The following is an 18,245-nucleotide window of genomic DNA, read 5'->3' as shown; positions in this document are numbered from 1 at the left end:
GCTTGATGATGGTGATAATAAGCAATAAACAACTTCAGAATTCAACTTTCAATAAATAACCTTTATGTAGGGATAAATATTTATAAAACAATAACAAATAAGGCAGAGAGATGACCCAGTAGCTAGGTAGTTAGAAGAGAACCAGCTTCCGCAGTCAGTCTCAATGTTCTCAGCTGATTTGCTGCATGTTGTTGTACCTCTGTATCCAACTCTCGTAGAGACTCCATAAGTTTGGAGAATATCGGTGAGTTGTGAAGTCTCGCAACAACTTCTACCTCTACAATACGTCTCACAAGGTCTTCTGGTAAATCTATGTCCTGCAAACATATATTTAGTGACCACTGAATCTAGCAGTAAATTCAACATTGATGATAAAATTCAGGTATTTTTAGCTCAAATATAAGTACGTCTTTTTTTATGTAATAGATATTAAATAATATACAGTAAAAATTTAAATCCCACTATTATTTAATTTTTGTAAATGAATTATTAAAACTTTGTAAACAACTGTTTACGCCAGAATTGCAGCAACTAATCAATCATCTACAATGACCTCGCAGCCTCTGTGGTCATCACTTATGATCACAGGGACATCAAGATAATTTACTACATTCACAATTATATTGAGAGTAGTGTACCACAAAAAAAAATATTATCAATAACAACCTTACAAAAAAAATACAGAAACGAAAGACAATGTATTTTAATACTAATTAAATTTGTATTAAAAATAAAGACCCCATATGTATTTCGTTTACCAAACACACACATGGCATGGGAAGCAAGAACAAAAAGCAGATGTACCTAGATAGATAGGATTTGATGATCAATTCTCAAATATCCGGTCGGATCTGAAACTCAAATCTTTCCTGATGCAGTGGATACGAGATTCAGCATTCACATTACTAATTACTACCACTTACATTCGTGACACTCCTAAGGATCAGCACAGCGTGGTCGTGGAGTCGCGCGAACTCTGTCAGGAGACAAACGGTCACTACAACTTGCGCTCTCTCCAACCTGGCCACCAGGTGAGTCACTTCCTACAGCAACACACAACAGTTTCACTACACACAGTCACTACGACTTGCGCTCTCTCCAACCTGGCCACCAGGTGAGTCACTTCCTACAGCAACACACAACAGTTTCACTACACACAGTCACTACGACTTGCGCTCTCTCCAACCTGGCCACCAGGTGAGTCACTTCCTACAGCAACACAAAACAGTTTCACTACACACAGTCACTACAACTTGCTCTCTCTCCAACCTGGCCACCAGGTGAGTCACTTCCTACAGCAACACACAACAGTTTCACTACACACAGTCACTACAACTTGCTCTCTCTCCAACCTGGCCACCAGGTGAGTCACTTCCTACAGCAACACAAAACAGTTTCACTACACACAGTCACTACAACTTGCGCTCTCTCCAACCTGACCACCAGGTGAGTCACTTCCTACAGCAACACACAACAGTTTCACTACACACAGTCACTACAACTTGCGCTCTCTCCAACCTGGCCACCAGGTGAGTCACTTCCTACAGCAACACACAATAGTTTCACTACACACAGTCACTACAACTTGCTCTCTCTCCAACCTGGCCACCAGGTGAGTCACTTCCTACAGCAACACACAACAGTTTCACTACACACACTCACTACGCCTTGCGCTCTCTCCAACCTGGCCACCAGGTGAGTCACTTCCTACAGCAACACACAACAGTTTCACTACACACAGTCACAACGACTTGCGCTCTCTCCAACCTGGCCACCAGGTGAGTCACTTCCTACAGCAACACACAATAGTTTCACTACACACAGTCACTACAACTTGCTCTCTCTCCAACCTGGCCACCAGGTGAGTCACTTCCTACAGCAACACACAATAGTTTCACTACACACAGTCACTACAACTTGCTCTCTCTCCAACCTGGCCACCAGGTGAGTCACTTCCTACAGCAACACACAACAGTTTCACTACACACAGTCACTACAACTTGCTCTCTCTCCAACCTGGCCACCAGGTGAGTCACTTCCTACAGCAACACAAAACAGTTTCACTACACACAGTCACTACAACTTGCGCTCTCTCCAACCTGACCACCAGGTGAGTCACTTCCTACAGCAACACACAACAGTTTCACTACACACAGTCACTACAACTTGCGCTCTCTCCAACCTGGCCACCAGGTGAGTCACTTCCTACAGCAACACACAATAGTTTCACTACACACAGTCACTACAACTTGCTCTCTCTCCAACCTGGCCACCAGGTGAGTCACTTCCTACAGCAACACACAACAGTTTCACTACACACACTCACTACGCCTTGCGCTCTCTCCAACCTGGCCACCAGGTGAGTCACTTCCTACAGCAACACACAACAGTTTCACTACACACAGTCACAACGACTTGCGCTCTCTCCAACCTGGCCACCAGGTGAGTCACTTCCTACAGCAACACACAATAGTTTCACTACACACAGTCACTACAACTTGCTCTCTCTCCAACCTGGCCACCAGGTGAGTCACTTCCTACAGCAACACACAATAGTTTCACTACACACAGTCACTACAACTTGCTCTCTCTCCAACCTGGCCACCAGGTGAGTCACTTCCTACAGCAACACACAACAGTTTCACTACACACAGTCACTACGACTTGCGCTCTCTCCAACCTGGCCACCAGGTGAGTCACTTCCTACAGCAACACACAACAGTTTCACTACACACAGTCACTACGACTTGCGCTCTCTCCAACCTGGCCACTAGGTGAGTCACTTCCTACAGCAACACACAACAGTTTCACTACACACAGTCACTACGACTTGCGCTCTCTCCAACCTGGCCACCAGGTGAGTCACTTCCTACAGCAACACACAACAGTTTCACTACACACAGTCACTACAACTTGCGCTCTCTCCAACCTGGCCACCAGGTGAGTCACTTCCTACAGCAACACACAACAGTTTCACTACACACAGTCACTACGACTTGCGCTCTCTCCAACCTGGCCACCAGGTGAGTCACTTCCTACAGCAACACACAACAGTTTCACTACACACAGTCACTACAACTTGCTCTCTCTCCAACCTGGCCACCAGGTGAGTCACTTCCTACAGCAACACACAACAGTTTCACTCTGTCACGTAACCGTCACAACAAAAGGTTGACTTAACATAGTGACAAGCCCAGGGTTTGGACCATTCTCTTGGTAAAATAAACAAATAAAAAATATTGTTGCTGAAACACACACTAAATAAAGGTTCTGCAGTATTGATTAAAATGTCTATCTTGATAATTTGTAGTGGCATCTGGACAAGTAAGAATTTTTACCGATTTACCTAAATACAATAAATACACTAAATTTTATATTTTATAACATACACAAATTGCACGCTACAATATGAAAAGAATAACATAACATAACACATAACTTTACTGATTTACTATCCTAAGTAGTTTGCTGTTCGTATAAATATCTTTTCTTTAAGAGAATCACTAACCTGTTGTGTTAAAACTGGAGGGATGCTAAAACTAAGAAATGATAAGGCTATTATAATTTAGAAAATACTATAACAACATAACTTTTGTGCCTTCAATATTTTAAATTAAAGGAAATCAAGGAAACATACCTCTTCTTCAAATTCATTCTTCTTGAATATTTTTTTCAGAGTGTTGTACATTTCAGATATTGGGGATTCCGAATCAGCCATCGCTTCAACCAACTCCAAAGACCAACTGGTGTCCCTGAAATAAAAATCATTATTATATTTTATTCTAGTTTAGTTATTAAATGCATTTCCCATGAAACAGGAGATAGATCTGAAAGGACAGAGTAATTTTAGAAAGAGAAGAATCATTCTAACCACACTAGTTTTGACCAATGATACTCACACATGTGGCCATGACAGTAACAGCAGGTGTAGCGTATGCAAGTCGTCCCAGCTGTTGCTTTGCGACAGCGCTTGTTTGAACAGAAGGTATCGCGAGTTCTGGTCCGAGACTTGAGACAGAGCGACAGGTCGTCGCAGCAACGCTTCCGTCTTGAGCCTCAGTGCTTCCAGCTCCTCGCTGTAAGTTGCTCCCAGCCTCTGGAGGAAGCAGGTTTTATTATAACAGTGTTCATTCATAATAGGCCTAACTAATTACAGTAGACTTATGGATCATTTGATGCTCGGATAAACTGCCTCCAACTGAGTAACAATAGAGGTTGGTTCATCCGTCCTAAATTTTAAAAGTGGCTGGTTTAACCAATAATTTTTTGGAATCTAGAGACTTCCGTTCCCATCCTTATTACAGTAATAAATCATATCCATTATACTGATTCTTGTATTGTTTGGTAAAAAAAATCCAGCAAATTTAGTTATAGTATGTAAGAAGCATAATTTGGTTTATTTTAATTGTTTGTAGTGGTAACATTGTTTTTTTTTCATTTCCCTCACAAAGTTTGATTTCATTCATAATTCTGTATCTCATGGCAGGCAAATCTCGTAGACATTGTAAGTACAAAATATTATTATCCATTATAATCTAGGAAAGTTAAATCTGAAATTAAAATTTGTATTAAAAATACTATTGAACATGGATATGGGAAAATAATATCCACTGTTGGTTAACCTCAAATTCTAAAATATGTTAAATTAGGTTATAAGTATGTTAACTTGCAAAAAGCACATTGTACGAAAGAAAATGGTAATTGCAATTTATATTTAGAATAGTTATATTAGTAATATTTATGCATTTGTATATTTTTTTTACAGACGAGTTCCTATATTAAAATATAGCTCTACGGAAGGTCATCATAAAGTAAGATTGTTTCAATTAAATAATTATTTAGGACTGAGATACAGAGGTATAATTTAACTAAATGAAAAGTATATATTTGTTATGATTTCATTTATTTTATTAATAAAATGTCAGTGGTGTACACGGAAAAGAAATGGCTTATTTTTAACTTAGGCTAAATCCTATTGAAGTTATATAGTTCTGTAGTATAAATTATTACATTTATACTTGTTTATTGGACCTTACGAGTATACCATGCAGGAGCTTTTCTCTCTTAGGTTTTGTTGCTGTGATAGTTGGTGTGACATAAAAGATGATATAGTTATTATTATAAGGGACACTTTCAGTATGGTTTTGGCAAAAAGGTTGTAATTTACAGTTAACTCTGTCAATGACTCGAATCAACAAGAATTTTTATTCTGAAACTGGCTACAGCCTCGACATGGGAAAGATGTCTATTTCTATCAATAGTTAAACGTAAATTCAGGACGTGACAATGAATCACCTGGGTAAGCAGAGATGCCTGTTTCCGCACACTGGCTGGCAGTTCAGGTCTCTCGGTCAGTGGACCAATCAGAATGCTCCATGAATCTCCCTTCTCTCCGGCTGCTAAGCACTCTTCAACCCTCTGAAGTACAGTCGTTATAAAACTGAAACATTCACATGCAATAAACTGACTTGTAAAGGAAAGATTTGTATTGATGAAACAAGATCAACAGGAATATTGGTAGCATCACTGATTAACGGAAAATAATGTAAGACCCAAAACTGTCTCAAAATAAACATGAAAGAAACAATTTTAGTGTATAAATTTAAAAATGGTAAAATCTCTTAGGGTTTCTAAAAATGAGAAACTGTAATTTTTTTTTACATACGAACCATCTTTTTCTGTTATCAGCAACTTACACTTTGGGAACTTTACGACTTCTTCCTGTTGCGAAACACGAGTATAGCGGCTAGTTTAAATAAAAATACCAAATCTGCTGTATGGCCAGTGTTTTAAAAATAGCTTAAATGCAACATTTTTTTAAATTTTAATCCTAATATTGAAAGGGTGAATTGCCTTTGTCAGCTTAACTTACTTTACTTCCTTACTTATGAAATGGCGACCATACGAATGTAGGTATTTTAATACAAGTATGAATGGAGATGACTGGTGTGAACTTGTAGTCTTGTTAGTTTTGTTCAAGGAAAGGCTCTAAGGCCAGGATTTTGAATTGTAGAAAAAGGAGGATAGCAGCTAGTTTACCTTGAAAGTGTAGTTAGGCCATAGAACCTGTAGAAAAACACTGTGCACACAATATTTCGTCCCCTGAGGGACTTTTTCAAGTGTAGAGAAAGAGTTTACCGACTCTTTCTATAAGTAAACTATTTATCTACACTTGAAAAAGTCCCTCAGGGGACGAAATATTGTGTGCACAGTGTTTTTCTACATGTTCTATGGCCTAACTACACTTTCAAGGTAAGCTAGCTGCTTACTTACTTTCCGTGTCCGGAAATCAGACTTCGCTTTTCCAAAAATTAGCTACCGATATGGCTTTGGCATTCGCTTGTAAAAGAAGCTAGCTGCTATCCACCATTTTCTACAATTCAAAATCCTTGTAGTCTTGTTAGTGACTTTTGCTACTGTCAAAGATTATAGTTGTTTCTGTTAGAATCATTTATCAAAAGGGCAGATTGGTCCAGATTCAAATCATCAAATGGATGTATCTTAATTGTTATCCGTTTTTGTAAAAAGCTCAACTGCCTGTCACCACAGACTACTGAACTGTGAAGCAATCTTAAGACAGTGAAGTACCATCACCGTATATGTCAAAGGAGCGAGACTGAGAGAGCCAGTGGTAAGTGGTAAGGTGTAGACCCAGCTGGTCTTGAACTACCAATGTGTGGCAAATCAGCCCAATATGTATCACTGAGCTATTGTTAGCGTTCTGACTGTACTCACGCAGGGTTGGTCGGTAGTGAGTTTAGAAGATCAGTAACGTAGCTGCTGAGTGTTCGTTTGTTCGTTAGTCTAGCCATTTCCTGCAGCACCGACGATGGCAATGAAGCATCTACCAGAGCGGTCTGTATCACGGTTCCCACAGCCTCGGTGTCTCCACAAGCTTCATCTAGCCGGCTGCGGCAAACATTACAATATTTACATGAAAAGGTTAGTTTAGAAACATTGTAAGATAAATCTTAAAACTTCGGTGTGTCAAATATGATCACACGTTTACTTCTTTCAAAGGTCCTCAAGAAATTAAATTGGCTTGTTAAATAAAGTACTGCATAGCTTTAGAGGTAAAATAAGAGAATGGGGATTCAAAATACTTAGTTGAGTATCATGGGGGAAGGTTTAAAAAGCAATTTGAAATACTTTTGTAAAATTTGGATTTGAAAAACACATTTTTATTATTTAGGCTAATTGCAAATATCAGTTGTACCAAAGATTACCATGAGAGCTTTTTATTTAAAGGGGAAAATATCTGAAAACCACATGGTAAAAGGTAGATTTCACTGATCGAGTGCACTTCTTACTTTCCTATAAACTTTATTTTGTAGTTTGTAGTGGGGATATATTAGTTGGGACAGTTTAGAATGTGATCTAAATATCTATTTAGAAATGTACCCTTGAGTAACCCCAATATACTTACACTTACTTATACTTATTATACTTACACAAGATAGTTCTTCAAAGTTTTACAGGATGGCTTTTCCATATCCCAGACCTGCTGTATGTAGTCTTTGAGGGCATGTATCATTTTGTAATCAGGATCAACGTTCCTGTAAAATATTCAACGTGGTTATTTTTGTTACTTTTTTATATTCAGATCAAGATCTACAATTTCATAAGAATGGTTATTAAACATAAATAGCTTTTAGGCATACATCGATGTACCTTCATTAATAGTGGACATAAATATTTTTATGAAATGACCTTCTGAGAAGAATATTTCTCTATTTCATAGACAATACTTACTTAGCTTCATTACTATACAAGACATTATCAAGATTCAAAAACCCAGAAGTTCTGTCTATGAGTGCATTAGAAGTGGGACGATGCCGTTCTGTCCAAGAATGCCTAAGGGTTACCGGAAACAAAGAGTAGCGAACAGCACCTGTCTTGTAATTTATTAAAATTGAACTCAACAGTGACGATACAGTATATTATTGGTGAGGGGGGTTATCTTGCTGCAGACTTGTTTTGTTTTTGACGATTTATGCCATTAGTGCATCGGACTACCAAGTACAACAGATTACAAAAGGTCGGATTATTAAGGAAAAACTGTATTCTAATCATTGCGTAAAGTGAAAAAATGTGTGTTTCTTCTTGGGTCAGCGTAAATTCTGTCCCATTCAGGTATGCATGCTATCATAACAGTGATACATAAAAAATATGAATAGTATTGCAGAACCTCGATAACAAAGCTCTCATAGGAATAATCAAATAAGACTTGTTATCAGGGTCTTCTTATTTGTGAGGTACCAAATTTTAAGGGGGGTAAAAACGTATTGCTAGTCAACAAACACCATTACTTACCTGATTTTATCCACAACATCCTACTCCTAGGCCTATGTGTTGGCCATAGCTTGGGCTATGGGCCAAAGAACGTAGGCCTACTTTTAATAACAGTGAAGTACACAAACACACCCACAACTACATATTTATTCATAATAGCACTCCTTTTCACCAAACAAAGTTAAACCGACCGATTTTACAAGTATTTATCACCGACGACGACGACGACATAACCTTAAGCTGGTGTTTGTTGACCAACGACAGACGACAACTAGACCGGCTCAACAGGTGAATTTCTGATCAGCTGTTGGCTAGTTCTTAAACTCACCACCAGAGCGATTAAGTCTCGCCCGAGGAAATCATGATTTGAGTTTTGAGCCGGACAAGATTATTCGCTGTTTGACCACCGACTAGCTCGCACAAGTTACGAATACGACAACGACACTACGATAATATTACGAAGGTTAGCTACCATACTAGTTACGGTAGGCCCCTTTTTACGTTTTACGTTATTTCTGTTTTATCTTACGCGTTCTTAACTTATTATACCTTTTCGTTTTCTTAAAATTCCGTTTAGAATTATCTAAATTTAATATCTTAGCTCGAGTCTTGACCCGCCAGTTCCTGCCTGCCAGTGACTAGCGGTGGCTATCGTTTATTTTATTTTAATTAATTAGTTTCGAAATTACGATTTCTCCGTTCGCTTAACGAGTAATTGTTACTTGGATTATTTGAGTTAATTCGATGTTTTAATACCCCGAGACTTGACGTCTGAGTTCTCAACCCCGTCTTTGGCGGGTGAAAGAATCAAGTCTTGAGAGCAGGCTAGTTGAATAATCAGCTACGAAAATCGATATTAAATTTATTTTAAACCTATCACGATAAATTATCCGTTCAGTTATATTAATTAGGCCCCGACGACTCTGTAGGGATTGTTTTACCTTACATTCGATATTAGATCGATTACCAACGTCTTAAACTAGTTAGTCGCATTTTAATACGAGTATTTACATCACATTGGCTAAGATTGAATACTCGTTGGCCCTACAGAGTCATTCTAAAAGTTAGGCAAAATTCTCCAAAACACTTTTACGAAGGCTGGGATGATATAGCTCCAACGTCTGCAGGATTTCCTGAGCGCTTCTAGAGCTCTGAGCCTTCGATTAAATTTAAATAAATTGATCAGTCAAAGCCGTGACAACTTCGTATCGACCCCTGGATTTTTCTCGGCTCCTTCTGAGCACTCCGGGGAAGAAATTTGAGTGTGGCTGGTTCTAGGGGTAGGCCTAGCCTGACTTAGGTGAATACTAGTTTATTCCCCCCCTAGAATTTTGCGTCACATATTATTGAGGTTCCACTGTGGTTTACACGGTAAAGTTCTTTCTATACCAACTCACAGGCCGTGTGTCTGACCACATCTGAGAGCTGCGTCTATCATGTCCTGTCTGGTCAGAGGATCTAGCCTCAGCACACTCTGGTGGCAGAAGACTGTTCTGCGAATAAAGTTGAGCAACTCTGTCCCACTCAGCTTCTGAAGGTACGGCAGCAATGTGGAGAACTGGTCCAGAGGATTTCTACACGTCGTACTTAGACACTGAAACCAAACGGCAGATCAACTGAAACATTTCAGTCTCTGGATAGCGTCAATTAAGGAGGTTGGAGACCGTACTGTTGAATGATCCAGTTTTCGTCAGGCAACCAAGGTTTCATAACTTAAGGTTCATTTTCAAGCTAAATTTAACACCAAGTAATTAGAAAATGATCCTTTTTCACCCTGGGGTCATGTAAAGTGACCACAAACACTTGCATGGACTGAAATTGATTTACCAGAAAGACAATATTCTTTATGTATATGTTCATTGGGAACAGTAGCCTCAAAGGATATTTACTTGTGGTTTGTTGATTATAAAAAGACTAAAACAGCATAGCTCCAAACCACTTATCACACTTAAACTCTGAACATAAACACTTGACACAAATCAGTACAGAAATTGTGTCGTGGTTCAGACAAAATAATATTTTGTTCGCAAACAATTAAAACGTTGACAACAATGATTTAAGTTATAATAATTGAGGACACATTCAAAATCTTTAGGTTTTCATGGACATCCAGGACAAACTGATATATCAGGGAGATTTTGAAGATCTGGGATACCCAGGGTACTCAACTGAAATATCAGAGACTCTTTGAGGGGGATGAGAAATAACCGAGAGCTGTGTAGACATATCTAACCTGAGCTTTGTACGCAGTGACGGCACACTCCAGATACAGCTGACCTACAGAGGTGTGCTGCTGCAGTGAGGGGAGAGCCTTCAGTAGCTCCTTCAGCAGCTTGGCCAGAATGTTGATGGTCTCCTGTCTCACACACGGTCGTAACACTTCCATCACATCCTGCGGCCTCGTCACCAGCCGGACATAGTCAATGTCTAAAGAGAGGTTCAGGTTACAACAAATATTCAGTAGATATTTTAGATATAAACGATTTGGATAATGGGAAAAGTAGTATGGCTATCCAAAAGTAAGGAGCACATACTATGGGATAGGGAGGTACCGAACCAATGAAGGCAAGAGTAGCTACAAGACACATTGTAACTAAATAGGATTATTATATACAAGGATAGGGATCATCTAGCTTACCTGGTAGACATAGTCCAGATTAGCCTTGGTAACACACATAAAACACATAACACACAACACACAAAACTTAATATTTCGTCCCTTTCACATTGCTGATTCTTGATTCTACTAGCTGATTCCTATCCTTGTAAATAATAATACTAATCAGCCAATTGGCCTTTCCTTAACTTCTAACCTATTGTTACTAAATAGTTATTTATGGGACAGAAGTATGGAATTTACAGGAAAGATAATGGTCACAGGCTGGCTACTTAAAAAAAGAGTAAAAAAGGTGGAATACTATTAGGAAAGGGATTAACAAACGGGTAGTTTAGGACACCTTACGATGGGGTGTAGAAAATTAACACTAAATGTTTTTTAGACATGTGTAAGACAAATTAGAGAAGAGAGAATTGCAAGGAATAAGCTGATTTTGATAGAGATGAGGGGATAAGAGAAAGGACCTAGAGGTGGATACCAAGGCAAAGAGGAATTTGGAGAAAAGAGGGTGATAATGGAGGAGGAGAAACTGTTGATGATGGGATAAGATGGAAAATACTAATCAACACCCAGACCTGGGAATTAGGGGAATGGAAGAAATACTGAATTACTGGAAATACTGGTGGTGGTGTGGGAGTTGATTTAAATTTGGATAAACCCACCCCAAATAAATTTTCATGACTGAGTGACTAAAGATTAATGGAAACTAATAGGTATTTAATTTGAGATTTTAATTGGTTCCTTCCTACCATTATTGTCTAGGTACCATTTTGCTTGGGTAACAGGGAAATTAGGATTCTTGATCCCTGAAATTTTTCTGTATAATAAGCAATAATTACACATCAATAGGATTCTTGATCCCTGAAACTGATCTGTACAGCAAGCAATAATTACACATCATGTAAGGTGCCAAATTTTAAGGGGGGTAAAAACGTACTACGAATAAATAAACATCAGAACTTACCCGATTTTTAACCACAATAGCCTACTCCTAGGCCTATGTGTTGGCCATAGCTTGGGCTATGGGCCAAAGAACGTAGGCCTATTTTTATTAACAGTGAAGTACACAAACACATCCACAACTACATATTTATTCATAATAGCACTCCGTTTCACATAATAAAGTTAAAACGACCGATTTTACGAATATTTAACGCCGATGACAACATCACTTAACCTCGAAATGGTGTTTGTTGACCAACGACAGACGACAACTAGACCGGCTCAACAGGTGAATTTCCGATCAGCTGTTGGCTAGTTCTCGAACTCACCACCAGAGCGATTAAGCCTCGACCGAGGAAATCATGATTTGAGCCGGACAAGATTAATCGCTGTTTGACCGCCGACCAGCTCGCACAAATTACGAATACGACCCTACGATCCTATTACGAAGGTTAGCTAACACACTAGTTAGGCCCTTTTTTTACGTTTTACGTTATTTCTGTTTTATCTTACGCATACTGTACTTAACTTATTATCCTTTTCGTTTTCTTAAATTCCCGATTCGACTTATCTAAATTAGTTTTCGCCGACTTGCATACAACCCGCCAGTTCCTGCCTGCCAGTGACTAGCGGTGGATACCTTTCGGCTCGTTTAAATCAATTGGCTACGAAATTACATTTGTTCCGTTCGCTTAAAGAATTATTACGTACGTTTATTCTAATTAGTTCGCCGTTTTAATACCCCGAGACTCGTCGTCTGAGTTCTAAACCCCGTCTTTGGCGGGTGAAAGAATCGAGTCTTGGGAGCAGGCTGAGTTGAATAATCAGCTACAAAAATTAGTATTAAATTTATTTTAAACCACTCACGTTAAATTATCCGTCCAATTATATTAATTAGGCCCCGACGACTCTGTAGGAATTGCTTTTTACATTAGATTCGATTTTATTATCCACCACCGTCTTTAGCCAGATAGTTTACAGTTTAATACGAGTATTTATATCACATTGGCTTAAGATTGAATACTCGTCGGCCCTACAGAGTCATTCTAAAAGTTAGGCAAAATTCTCCAAAACACGTTAGCGAAGGTGAGGATGAAATAGCTCCTACTGAGCGTCTGCAGGATTTCCTGAGCGCTTCTAGAGCTCTGAGCCTTCGATTAAATTTAACTAAATTGATCAGTCAAAGCCGTGACAACTTCGTATCGACCCCTGGATTTTTTCTCGGCTCCTTCTGAGCGCTCCGGGGAAGAAATTTGAGTGTGGCCGGTTCTAGGGGTAGGCCTAGCCTGACTTAGGTGAATACTAGTTTATTCCCCCCCTAGAATTTTGCGTCACAATCAAAACAAGAACTATAACATTTTCATATACCGCACCGACCTGTAGACGTGGCCTTGACTTTCTTGATTAGTTTGATGTGATCCCTGGGTACCATGCCATGTACACTAGAGTCAGGAGCCACAGTTTGTAGTACAGTGTAGTAACTGATCAGCTGGCTGTAGTTGACTCCACTGAGAGTAGGCAGCACTACTTCCTGAAACCTGTAGAAAACTTAGTATATACATTTTTAATATCAACAAACATAGATTATTTGTATCATCTGTATGGTAACACAGACTGACCTAGATTGCTCCCAAATTACCCTGAATTACCACCTTTCACCCAGTCTCAAAACTATCATTCATAGTTAACCTATATACCTAAGGTTAACATGGGGAACTACAAAGTCACTGGGGCGGAGCCAGAAAGGATTTTTGAGATATGAATAGGCCTATATGTTAATTAATTTATTTATTTATTGAGTTACATGTCATTACATTATAATAACAGGACATATTGTCAATGGTTAAATAAAGACTTAAAACTAATAGATAAAACTAATACATCTGTATTTACATAAAACAACTGAATCTTCCCAAAATACAACATTGTTACATGATAAAAAAAATTGAGCCAGCAGGAGTGTGAAGGTTTACTTATACCTAATTCCAGCAGTCCTTAAAATAATCTGCCAATGAAAAAAAAGATTTAGTCTTGAGCCATTCTTTTAAATAAAGTCTAAACTTATAGGGATTTTCTAGAGTAATTAAACTTGTTGGTAAGTTATTTAAGATTTTTGGACCAATGTATTGTGGTGATGACTCGAATATTTGTAAATTATGAGCTACAGGTTTGATAATATTCTTTTTTCTTGTATTGTAATTATGTTGAGTTAGGGTCTCCATAAAAGTAGAGAGGTTTCTATGGACCCAGCATGCTTTTCCTAAATATAGTGATCGTAAAAAGTAAGAACTTTAAAGTTTTGAAACAGTTTTTTACTAGGGGTTCTAGAGGGAACTTTGCCAATAATTCGTATTACTTTTTTTGTAATTTAAAATTTTTTTTTGAATGAGGAGAGTTACCCCAGATCAAGATACCATATGTCATTAATGATGAGAAATATGCATGATATATTATTAGCTGGGTTTCTAGATTCGTTACTTGTGAGATTATTCTTATTGAGAAAATGCAAGGGTCTAATTTTTTACTTAAATTTTCAATTTGAGATGCCCAGTTAAGATTTTTATTCAAAATTAATCCAAGGAATTTTACATTTTGTTGTGGAGATAATTGATGATTTGAAAGGATAATGTGATTTGAATCATCTTCCCTGTAGTTAGCTGAAAAGTTTATAATTTGGGTTTTTTCCACATTTAGGGCCAGACCATTTGCCCGGAACCAGTTACCCAGGGCAGAGAACTCTTTGTCTATGCTAGTCTGCAGGACGTCAATAGTGGGTCCTCTACACAAAAGCATTGTGTCATCTGCATATTGAAAAAGTTTCATCTTTGTTATATTTGGCAGATCATTTACATAGATTAAAAACAAAGAGGGACCCAATATTGACCCCTGTGGCACACCACATTGCACTTTATCCCAAGATGAATTTACTTGTTGACCATTTTTGCTGATTTTAGTTCTCTGGTATCTATTAGTTAAATAGGAAGAAAACCACAGTTGCTCTTTTCCTATAACTCCAATTTTGCCTAGCTTTTCAATTAAAATGTCGTGGTTAACACAGTCAAAAGCGCTGGATAGGTCGCACAGCACACCCGCAGCCTTCTGCGACCCATCCAGCGCCGCAGCTATATGATTAACCATTTATGTTATTGGTGTTTGGGTATTAAGTCCTTTTATAAAACCAAATTGTGATATATTAAATATATTATTGTTTTCCATATAATTTTTTAATTGTAGTTCAACTGCCTTCTCAAATATCTTAGAAAAGCACGGAAGCAAAGCTACTGGACGATAATTCTTCAAATCATTAACACAATTTCCTTTATAAAGAGGCTTGATTACAGAAAATTTGAGTTTTTCAGGGAAAACTCCACATTCTAGGGACTGGTTTATTATTTTGCACGAGGATTCTTGAATCAAATCAATCACATATTTTATTACAAATAGGGGGATTTCATCCCATCCTGCAGATTTAGTATTTTTCAATGAATAAACAATTTTTCTCAAATCAGATATTTTAATTTTTTTAAACTTAAAAGGCTCATCAATCTTTGCTAAGTTACTAACCATGAACATCAATGTTTTGTTCTTATTCGGAGCTACTGCTGCTGAATTACTTAAGTTCAAAAAATGATGATTAAAATCATTTGCCAGAGTCTTCAAAGATTGGCAGTTATTTTTCAGGCAGTTATTTATTAATCGAGAATGTGAGCTATCTTCATGCCAAATTTCAGACCAATCTGTCCAGTAGTTAATGCATGCTTATCAACCAACCCATGACCATTCTGTTGAGCTACTGTGTTTGGTATATCAAACTAAGCTCCATCAAACAAGAGAAATTTAAATAGACTATCACAGATAATTTTAGATTCTCCCTCACCTGTTGACGACAGTGTCCGAGTGCTCCCTCAGTAGCGAGGTCAGTCTGTTGTCGGAGAGTCGCTCTGTCAGAGTCGGGCTGTTGGAGGTCAGCAGAGCTCGGAAGTGGTTCAACACAACCTCCCAAGCCTCTACACCATGAGCCGCACCCAGGTCTAGAGCCACTTGTAGCTTGTCCCACTCCTCACACCTTCACAACCACTCAGACTGATTACTTAGAATGTATTGGTAAAAACACAATATCCCAAGCCTCTACACCATGAGCCGCACCCAGGTCTAGAGCCACTTGTAGCTTGTCCCACTCCTCACACCTTCACAACCACTCAGACTGATTACATTGAATGTATTGGTAAAAACACAACCTCCCAAGCCTCTACACCATGAGCCGCACCCAGGTCTAGAGCCACTTGTAGCTTGTCCCACTCCTCACACCTTCACAACCACTCAGACTGATTACATTGAATGTATTGGTAAAAACACAACCTCCCAAGCCTCTACACCATGAGCCGCACCCAGGTCTAGAGCCACTTGTAGCTTGTCCCACTCCTCACACCTTCACAACCACTCAGACTGATTACATTGAATGTATTGGTAAAAACACAACCTCCCAAGCCTCTACACCATGAGCCGCACCCAGGTCTAGAGCCACTTGTAGCTTGTCCCACTCCTCACACCTTCACAACCACTCAGACTGATTACATTGAATGTATTGGTAAAAACACAACCTCCCAAGCCTCTACACCATGAGCCGCACCCAGGTCTAGAGCCACTTGTAGCTTGTCCCACTCCTCACACCTTCACAACCACTCAGACTGATTACATTGAATGTATTGGTAAAAACACAATATCCCAAGCCTCTACACCATGAGCCGCACCCAGGTCTAGAGCCACTTGTAGCTTGTCCCACTCCTCACACCTTCACAACCACTCAGACTGATTACATTGAATGTATTGGTAAAAACACAACCTCCCAAGCCTCTACACCATGAGCCGCACCCAGGTCTAGAGCCACTTGTAGCTTGTCCCACTCCTCACACCTTCACAACCACTCAGACTGATTACTTAGAATGTATTGGTAAAAACACAATATCCCAAGCCTCTACACCATGAGCCGCACCCAGGTCTAGAGCCACTTGTAGCTTGTCCCACTCCTCACACCTTCACAACCACTCAGACTGATTACATTGAATGTATTGGTAAAAACACAATATCCCAAGCCTCTACACCATGAGCCGCACCCAGGTCTAGAGCCACTTGTAGCTTGTCCCACTCCTCACACCTTCACAACCACTCAGACTGATTACATTGAATGTATTGGTAAAAACACAACCTCCCAAGCCTCTACACCATGAGCCGCACCCAGGTCTAGAGCCACTTGTAGCTTGTCCCACTCCTCACACCTTCACAACCACTCAGACTGATTACATTGAATGTATTGGTAAAAACACAATATCCCAAGCCTCTACACCATGAGCCGCACCCAGGTCTAGAGCCACTTGTAGCTTGTCCCACTCCTCACACCTTCACAACCACTCAGACTGATTACATTGAATGTATTGGTAAAAACACAACCTCCCAAGCCTCTACACCATGAGCCGCACCCAGGTCTAGAGCCACTTGTAGCTTGTCCCACTCCTCACACCTTCACAACCACTCAGACTGATTACATTGAATGTATTGGTAAAAACACAACCTCCCAAGCCTCTACACCATGAGCCGCACCCAGGTCTAGAGCCACTTGTAGCTTGTCCCACTCCTCACACCTTCACAACCACTCAGACTGATTACATTGAATGTATTGGTAAAAACACAACCTCCCAAGCCTCTACACCATGAGCCGCACCCAGGTCTAGAGCCACTTGTAGCTTGTCCCACTCCTCACACCTTCACAACCACTCAGACTGATTACATTGAATGTATTGGTAAAAACACAATATCCCAAGCCTCTAAACGGTGAGCCACGCCTGACATTATCGACATCATCGTCTTCCGCGATCGCTGCAAGATTCTAATCTCCTGCGGTCGTGTAGACATCTTTGTCTTCTTCGCGGCAGTTTAGACATCATCATTGTCTCCTGTGGTCCTGTGGATATTATCATCGTCTTCCGCGATTGCGGCAAAATTCTATCAAATTGTCTTTGAGGGCCTGTAGACATCATTATCGTCTCTGCGGTCAATAAGACAATATCATCGTCCCGCGATTGAGGCAAAATTCTGACCATTTCCCACGGACATGTAGACATCAGTGTCTTCTCCTGCAATTGTGTAGACATCATCATCGTCTCCCACGATCATATCAAAATCATGAACATCTGTCACATTCATGTTGATTATCATTGACTCCCGCGGTCATGGAAACGTCATTGTTGTCTTGCGTGATCGTGGCTATAGGGATAATTTTCTGATCTTGCGAGCTTCACAGATGTGTCAGGTATCGAAATCGACTTTTGACAATCAATTCTTGATACCGATACCAATGTTCAACTATCGATGGTATGGAGTTTCGACACACCCCTAA

At 39.5% G+C, this 18,245-nt stretch overlaps 1 protein-coding gene across 1 annotated transcript in view; it reads right to left on the bottom strand.

Annotated features, from left to right (window-relative positions):
* Positions 1-40: 40 nt before the first annotated feature.
* LOC128997088 (NBAS subunit of NRZ tethering complex-like) overlaps positions 41-18,245 on the bottom strand; it is a 57,627-nt gene continuing 39,422 nt past the window's right edge. Inside the window, exons 32-42 of the mRNA XM_054422666.1 lie at positions 15,729-15,917; positions 13,229-13,389; positions 10,526-10,719; positions 9,690-9,886; positions 7,452-7,556; positions 6,736-6,909; positions 5,296-5,440; positions 3,900-4,096; positions 3,638-3,752; positions 924-1,043; positions 41-317 (exon numbers count right to left, since the gene is read on the bottom strand). Coding sequence (XP_054278641.1) covers positions 123-317; positions 924-1,043; positions 3,638-3,752; positions 3,900-4,096; positions 5,296-5,440; positions 6,736-6,909; positions 7,452-7,556; positions 9,690-9,886; positions 10,526-10,719; positions 13,229-13,389; positions 15,729-15,917 — 1,792 coding nt within the window. The 3' untranslated portion in view covers positions 41-122. The remainder of the gene's footprint in view (positions 318-923; positions 1,044-3,637; positions 3,753-3,899; positions 4,097-5,295; positions 5,441-6,735; positions 6,910-7,451; positions 7,557-9,689; positions 9,887-10,525; positions 10,720-13,228; positions 13,390-15,728; positions 15,918-18,245) is intronic.

This window comes from Macrosteles quadrilineatus, unplaced genomic scaffold (genome assembly GCF_028750875.1).
Source record: "Macrosteles quadrilineatus isolate MER2022 unplaced genomic scaffold, UCM_ALF_1.0 Scaffold_6__1_contigs__length_79288215, whole genome shotgun sequence".
Classification (NCBI taxonomy): Eukaryota; Metazoa; Arthropoda; class Insecta; order Hemiptera; family Cicadellidae; genus Macrosteles; species Macrosteles quadrilineatus.
The sequence above is the reverse complement of the archived record's forward strand: the minus strand, read 5'-3'. Positions and strand labels throughout refer to the sequence as shown.